An 8289-nucleotide genomic window follows, 5' to 3' on the forward strand; every position below is an offset into this window, starting at 1 on the left:
AATCTACAAATATATGAGAAATGGCTTCGGTATAGTTTTTCTACCCCTACAGTAAACTAGTTTAAAATTACATTATAGTTACTCAATTAAATTAATTACATGGCAAATCATACAAAAATCGCTTTCATTCTTGCAGCACTTTGTTAAAAATGAAAGATTATTCCTTCAAAAGACAAGGACTTTGGAAATAGATTTTAACAAAAGGCTCATGACATAAGTGAGCCAAAATACTGGTTGATTTGTCTTACATCTAGAATTTGCACACAATCTGAGGAACCAAACTAATGGGCACTCTTGATACCCAACTTGGAGTCAGAAGCAAAAATAAGATTTATTCTAAGTACATTACACCATCGGTGAACTATGATTATAGCACAAAAACTAATACTAGATCATTTTATTTTTTCAATATTTCTTAGGCCAGGTAGAGGTTTCTGATAAGTTTCAGCAGGACTACTTGTATCCTTATGAAAAGCCAACCTAAATGCAACTTATGTGCAAGTCATTGTGTATTCCAAAGGTCAAATTTTGCTGAATAGCAGGGAATTATTTTCACTTATTAGGCAGTTCCAACAACTAAATTTGAGATCCATCTCAAGATTTGGCCTGGTTTTAATAGGTCTCATTTAATTTTACAACTGGAAAAATCAGGCTAATACAGAGAAACTTAGGTTGTTAGTATATCCCTTAATAAACCATACATTTCACTGCCAAGCTGATGCAAATCATGATTATAATATACAAAACTTTATTACAAAAAACTGTTCTACAATGTCCCACATTAAAATGGCTGCATTTTTTTATTTTTAAATCAAGAAATAAATCCTGGTAATAAAACAGTGAAGAAAACAGCACCACTAAACAGTAAACATAAGCAGTGCTTTCAGAGAAATAAATTGTTTAAAACCTGACTTATCTGCTGCTGTCCAGTGCCTCTACAGAAAATGTAGTCCTTTGAAAGTTTTATACAGGTAACCAAAATGTAACTGCTTATTCTCAACACAGCAACAAGGTCTAAAGATGTGACAAAACAGAAACACTGCTGAACACGCACACGCGCACACACACAAACAAAAAAAATCCTCATTCATGGGGACTAAGTGGGAGGGGGAAAAAAAACTAAATCCCTGATTTTGAGGATAAAAAAAAAAAAAACACTTGAATCCTAGAGGCAGACCAAAACAGGGACAGCAGGCTATACTGTTGGAAAATCCACACAAAAATTTAGCTGAATGATGTATTGCAAACCACACAACACATAAACCATTTAGTCATCATCTTCCTCATCATCCTCGTCTTCATCTTCGTCATCCTCATCTTCATCTTCTTCGTCCTCGTCATCCATGGGCTCAGCTTTCTTGGCAGGGGGCCTGCCTGGACCACTCTTCTTGCCAGCATCAGTCTTCCCTGAACCACTTGAGGCTCTGTAGGCAGCAATGTCCTGAAACATAAAGAACCTCTATTAATACTTTCGGCACTCCCAGCTTTTGAATAACCTTTATTCAGCACAGCTTGAGTCAAATGGACTATAATCTACCCAAACATTGTGTCACCTTCTCATATTTCTCCTTGAGTTTTGCAGCCTTGGCCTCATAAGGAGCTTTGTCTTTAGAACTTTGTGTGGCCCACAACTCCCCAAGCTTCTTGGCAATGTCACCAATGGAAATGCCAGGGTTCTCCTCCTTGATCCTGGGACGGTGGTCAGAGCAGAAGACAAAGAATGCGGAGCTGGAAGAAACAAAGAGAAGGGTTAAGAATCAGAGACTGGATTCTCAAGCTACTGATCATTACAGGCCATGACTTACGGTGGCCTTTTAGGGGCATTGGGATCCTTCTTCTTTTTTCCCTTTTTGGCACCTTTTGGTGGAACGTAGGATTTCATTTCTCTGTCATAGCGGATCTTGTCGTTCTTGGCCATCTCCTCGAACTTGAGCTTTTCCTTTCCAGACATAGTCTACAAGACACAGCAAATATTAAGTACAGCACATGCAGAGGTTCGGCAGCAAATTAGATCAAACTGGTCAATCATAATCAGTGCATAGTTTTATTTATATTGTCTGAGATAATTTGTGGCACAGCACATTAGTCTAAATTTGTCCAGGAAATCAAACAACCTGAGACACAGAACCATAAGAGCCTCACTTTCAACAACCTCATGCTATCAATTAAAGGCTTAATTGCTTCTAGACCTGTTGTTGCTGTGAGGTTATTTTAGCCTTTAATCTTTGTAAATATTGTAAGGTGTATTGAACGAATACAATACTCAAGACTCGTGGATCGTGGAAATTCGTGTGATTTGAACTTACTTTCCATCTTTCGGAGCATTTCTTGGAAAAGTCTGAGAAGCTCACGCTGGTCCCGGGGTGTTTCTTCTTGTGCTCCTCGCGGCAAGTCGCGACAAAGAAAGCGTAGGACGAGGTTTTACCTCGCGGCTTATTCGGATCCTTTGTCATGGCTGCGAAATATCTACATACAAATTATCACTTTAAACGCTGGCAAGAGGTAACAGAAAAGTTATGTGGGCATATAACAAAGACTCGGTGTCGAGTTTAAGAGTTAGGGATTAAATGTGGCCAACAGCAAAATATACGACGGAATGAAAATTTGTGCGGCGGGACATTTTCCGTCTGCTAATAATCGGACGAAAATCGACGGTGGTAACTTGGTTTCTTGGAGGTAGAAATGGGGCGTTCGGACGCCTAGGGCTGTTTGAAGGCTCTAATCGGATTTCTGCCTCGCTGGGACAACAAGACGCGACTCCATTTTGTATCTTCCCGCCGAAACTCGACTGCACCCTAACTTACTACACAAAGCAGGAGAAGAGCCCCATACTTTAGTGTCACGCCTGCCATGCTCTGCCATGACTTGTGACGACGGGGTTGCCCATGGCGGTTCTGAACCTGGAGTATATTGAGTCATTTCGAACTTTACTTTGAGCGTTGCGTCGTGGAGTAGCAACGCTAAGCTACCAAACCAAATGGCGTTTGGACTGCATGTTGCGCACTCGAAGCTCAAGAACAGCTAGTGTGACCACACTTTTGACTTTTAAAGGCGAAACAAAATGGCTAACATTATCTATAATCTCCGCCTTAATACAGTTACGTTTTTCAAGATGAAAATTATGTTATACTATTTAGCAAGTAAATGTACATTTATTCTATTTTCAAATACAACCGATCTTTATTAATGAAACACTGATGACTTAAAAGAACTGACTTTAATTACAATAGACATATATGAAGCCTTTACTTACCTCTACCTGGCAAGACAAGTTGATAACGACTGAATGGTGCGTTCAGAGAAACGGGTTTGTCATCGTTCCCAAAGTCCACCTAACTTGCCCAGAAGTACTTAGACAACTCCGCCCTTCCGTGATCCTATTGGTCAGATGGAATTTGAACGACCGGTTCAACATAGATGTCGTACCGTGATTAGTCAAAACATGTTACGTTACCACATCAAGTTTGAGTGTTCGATTTGTTTACTGATTGGTTATTCGGGGGGGTTTAAACGTAGGGCGCGAAAATGCCTTTGTTCCTTAAGAAACATAATAGATTGATGTGAGGTTTCTGGGATCCCCAGAGGTTCTAAGAGTTTGTTTTGTGGATTAGGTCGGCGGACGAAGAGATGACCATCGGCCCGTATTCACGTCCAATAAATCAATTACGAGCAAAGACAAATACACAAGCCTGGTTCAAAAACGTACAAGGAAACTCATTTGCCTTTAAACAGTTCCAGACATTAGGATGACGACAGTATGACAATAACAAATTCGATTAGTCTTCTTCTTCTTCTTTCAGCTTTTCCCTTCTGAGGTCGCCACAGCGAATCAACTTTCTCCATCTAACTCTATTCTCTGTATCCTTCTCTCTCACACCCATTACCTTCATATTCTCTCTCACTACATCCATGAGTCTTCCCTTTGGTCTTCCTCGAGACCTCTTGCCTGGCAGCTCCAATTCCAGCATCTGTCTACCAATGTTTTCTCTATTCCTCCTTTGTACATGACCAAACCATCTCAATCTGGGTTCTCTGACCTTCTCTCCAAAACATCTAACATGTGCCGTCCCTCTGATAGCCTCATTCCTGATCCTCTCCATCCTGGTCACTCCCAAAGAGAACCTCAACATCTTCATCCCCGCAACCTCTAGTTCTGCCTCCTGACTTTTCATCATTGTAACTGTTTCTTGGCCATACAGCATCGCTGGTCTCACAACTATCTTGTACACCTTTCCTTTCATTCTGGCAGATAGTCTTCTATTACATAGTACCCCTGACACTTTTCTCCAACCATTCCAACCTGCTTGGACCCGTCTCTTCACCACTTTCTCACGCTCTCCATTGCTCTGGACTGTTGACCCCAAGTACCTGAAATCCTCCAGGTTCTTGATCTCCACTCCCTGTAGCCTCACCGTTCCACCCGAGTTCCTCTCATTCACACACGTATATTCTGTCTTGCTGTGACTAACTTTCATTCCTCTCCTTTCAAGATCATTCTCCACCTCTAGATTTTCCTCCACCTGTTTTCTGCTCTCACTACAGATCACCATGTCATCTGCAAACATCATAGTCCATGGAGATTCCTGTTTAACCTCATCTGTCAGCTTGTCCATCACCATTGTGAACAAGAAAGGGCTCAGAGCTGATCCCTGATGGAGTCCCACCTCCACCTTGAACTTCTGTGTTACCCCTACAGCACACCGTACCACTGTCTCACAGCTAGCATACATGTCCTGCACCAGTCTAACATACTTCTCTGCCACTCCAGACTTCCTCTCAAAATACCAGAGCTCCTCCCTTGGCACCCTGTCATATGCATTTTTAAGGTCTACAAAAACACAGTGCAGCTCCCTCTGGCCTTCTATGTACTTCTCTATTAGCGTTCTCAACGTGAATACTGCACCCGTAGTACTCTTTCCAGGCATGAAGCCATACTGCTGTTCACAAATGCTGACATGTGCTCTCAGTCTAGTTTCAACTTCTCTTTCCCATACCTTTATTGTATGGCTCATCATCTGTATCCTCTATAGTTGCCACAATTCTGCACATCCCCTTTATTCTTAAAAATAGGCACCATCACACTTTGTCTCCATTTTTCAGGCATCTTCTCACTCTCTAAGATCCTGTTGAATAATATAGTCAGAAAATCTACCGCTGCCTCTCTTAGACACTTCCACTCAACTGGTATATCATCAGGACCAATTGCTTTTCCACTCTTCATCCTCTTCAATGCCTTCCTTACTTCACTTTTACTCATTTGTGCTACTTTTTGGTCCACAATAGTCACTTCTTCTACCCTTGCCTCTCTCTCAGGCAAGGGTCTCTTTCATTTTCCACATTCATCAGCTCTTCAAAGTACTCTTTCCATCTTCCCATCACTCTTCTAGCATCTGTCAATACATTTCCCTCTCTGTCCTTAATCACCCAGACCTGTTGTACATCCTTTCCATCTTTATCCCTCTGTTTCGCCAACCTGTATAGATCATTCTCACCCTCCTTACTATCCAACCAAGCATACAAGTCATCATAAGCCCTTTGTTTTGCCTTTGCTACCTCTATCTTTACCTTTCGCCGCATCTCCCTGAACTCCTGTCTGTTCTCTTCAGTCCTCTCAGTATCCCACTTCCTCTTCGCTAACCACTTTCTCTGCATACACTCCTGCACTTCTTCATTCCACCACCAAGTGTCCTTATCTACTTTCCTTCCAGATGACAAACCAAGTACTCCTCTACCTGTCTCCCTGATAACGCTAGCTGTTGTTGTCCAATCATCTGGAAGCACACTCTGACCACCCAGACCCTTTCTCAACTCCTCTCTGAAAACTATGCAACACTCCTCCCTTTTCAGCTTCCACCATTTTGTCCTCTGCTCTGCCTTTGTCCTCTTCATCTTCTTTGTCACCAGAGTCATCCTACAAACCACCATCCTATGCTGTCTGGCTACACTCTCACCTACAACTACTTTGCAGTCACTGATCTCTTTCAGGTTACCTCGTCTATACAAGATGTAGTCTACCTGCGTGCTCTGACCTCCGCTCTTATAAGTTACCCTATGTCCCTGTTTTTTCTGGAAAAAGGTGTTCACTTCAGCCATTTCCATCCTTTTTGCAAAATCTACCACCACCTGTCCCTCTGCATTCCTATACTGTATGCCAAATCTGTCCATCACTTCTTCATCACCTCTATTGCCTTCACCATCATGTCCATTGAAGTTTGCACCAATTACCACTCTCTCATTTCTGGCAATATTCTGTATCACTTCATCTAACTCATTCCAGAACTTCTCCTTCTCTTCAGATTCACATCCCACCTGCGGGTTATAGCCACGAACAACACTGAGTATCACACCTTCAATGTCAGTTTCAGACTCATAAGTCTAACTGAAATTCTTTTCACCTCCAGCACCTTCCTAACAAACTCCTCTTCAAGATAACGTCTACTCCATTTCTCTTCTTGTCAGTACCATAATAGTACAACTTAAAGCCTGCCCCTCAGCTTCAAGCATTACTACCTTTCCACCTGGTCTCCTGGACTCACAGTATATCCACCTTCCTTCTCTGCATCATGTCGACCAGCTCTCTACCTTTTCCTGTCACTGTCCCAATATTCGAAGTCCCTACTCTCGGCCCTAGACTCTTGCCTTTCCTCATCTCTCTCTGCTTCTGAACACGCACTCCTCCTCTTCTTCTTGTTCTTGTTCTTCGACCCACAGTAGCCCAATTGCCACTGATACCCTGCTGGTCATTAGTACTAATGGCGCTCGTTTTTAACCCAGTCCTCGACCGATCGTGTATGATATGGTCGTGGTTGACTCGCATATTTGGTTTTTGCAAAAGTTTTATGCCAGATGCCCCTCCTGACATAACCCTCTGCATTTATCCGGGCTTGGGACAGGCACAGGGAGACACTGCTCCGTACACCCCCCCCCCCCAAGGCAGGCAAAAGTTTTAAAAGACGATCCACAAATGAAATGCACGGCAAGAATACAAATACTCATGTGATGAAAATGTCTTGCTGATGTGTGTATGCACATGTTAATGATTTTTTTGAGGTTATTCATGAATAAGGTACCAGTTACTGGCCTATGATAATAATGCAAGTCATACAGAGTCTGAAGATTCAACACAATGAAATCAATTTTCTTTATCATCTGTGTCATTGTGCCAATATCAGCTTGACAATGTGATGATGCTTCAAACAAGAAATGATGAGCAGATAGCATTTCTTGTTTCTCTATAAACCAAGCATGGCACAAAGCTTCCTTATTTCCAATTAATCTGCTGTTGTGCAGTGTATACCAGTGTTAACCAAACATTTGTACCTCTTAACTTTCAATGTCCAGAAAGTGTAAGACAATGTAAAATGTAGTTTTACTATTATCTAGATTTAAAAAAAAAAATTCTAAATGTTTGACTTCCTACTCTGCCAAGGAAAATGTTATTTAGTTTCTTATTAGTCTCCATTTTCTCCCTTTGTATAAGACCAGATATCTTGGCAACAGCAAGCATCAGGGATTCTCCAAAAAAAAAACATTCTACACTGACCCATAAAAATACAAGTTATGAAAGGTAAAAACAAATTTGAAATGCTTCGTAGTCCATTAACCTTTACAAGAGATAATCCGTCCATTTACTTTGAAAGACCTGTAACACTTTCTTTTTGGGGGGAAATATCTTCCAGGGAAGAAATCAATTCCAGTTGCTACAACAAGATTTTGACAAAAATTAACCATGACCTCCATGACTGAGAACCTCGATAGACAGGTCAACTTCAGCACAAAGCATAAGTGACATATTCATATTTTGCACTTACATTTCAGACAATATCAAGGATTATAATTTTTAATATTTGTAAAAAATCATCAAAAAAGTTATTTGTATATGTTGCTTTGGGCTTATTGCGCTATGACAGGAGCAAAGAGAATGGTGAGTGAAGACTCTCTGCAAAGTGAAGATTACCAAATGTCTGATTAAGGAGAAGGATCCTGTAGTATGGATTTTGTCACTGCTTTGTTTTTAACAATGTCACTGACATCTTTTCACTGAGTATTAAGGATTTGGGGGGATAAAAAACAGGTCCTACTATTTCTTTGGATAAAGGAATGATAGTTGGGGGCTGGGTGTGTGTTTGGGGGATATCATTGGAGAAGAATCTTATGCTATGTTAATTTTCGAGCCAGGTTCATGGTGTAAGGATTTGTTTATATCAAGCGGTCCTCTAATTACCTAATTCCAGTGTTTCCGCGAGTTTTCATACAGTCTTTGAATATATTTCCTCAGTCAGGAAGCAG

The 8289-nt window shown here is 41.2% G+C and overlaps 1 protein-coding gene across 1 annotated transcript; it reads right to left on the minus strand.

Annotated features, from left to right (window-relative positions):
* Positions 1–725: 725 nt before the first annotated feature.
* On the minus strand, positions 726–3380 carry hmgb2a (high mobility group box 2a). The gene is made up of 5 exons (XM_086142671.1): positions 3254–3380; positions 2307–2466; positions 1806–1954; positions 1554–1728; positions 726–1441 (listed from the first exon to the last, which is right to left on the minus strand). Exons 2-5 carry the CDS (start codon positions 2451–2453, stop codon positions 1268–1270), a joined length of 645 nt encoding a protein of 214 aa, XP_085998797.1. The 5' UTR covers positions 2454–2466; positions 3254–3380; the 3' UTR covers positions 726–1267.
* Between the last annotated feature and the right edge of the window lie 4909 nt (positions 3381–8289).

Source organism: Fistularia commersonii, chromosome 35, assembly GCF_037954325.1.
Source record: "Fistularia commersonii isolate RoL2024-O1a breed Wild chromosome 35, RoL_Fcom_v1.0, whole genome shotgun sequence".
NCBI lineage: Eukaryota > Metazoa > Chordata > Actinopteri > Syngnathiformes > Fistulariidae > Fistularia > Fistularia commersonii.

Bases quoted from the DNA above. Each gene is read 5' to 3' on its own strand.
- hmgb2a (XM_086142671.1), bottom strand. From the start codon at position 2,453: ATGACAAAGGATCCGAATAAGCCGCGAGGTAAAACCTCGTCCTACGCT. The intron at 1,955-2,306 runs GTAAGTTCAAAT...TGTGTCTTGTAG, and splicing joins AATGCTCCGAAAGATGGAAA to ACTATGTCTGGAAAGGAAAA. The intron at 1,729-1,805 runs GTAAGTCATGGC...TGTTTCTTCCAG, and splicing joins AATGCCCCTAAAAGGCCACC to CTCCGCATTCTTTGTCTTCT.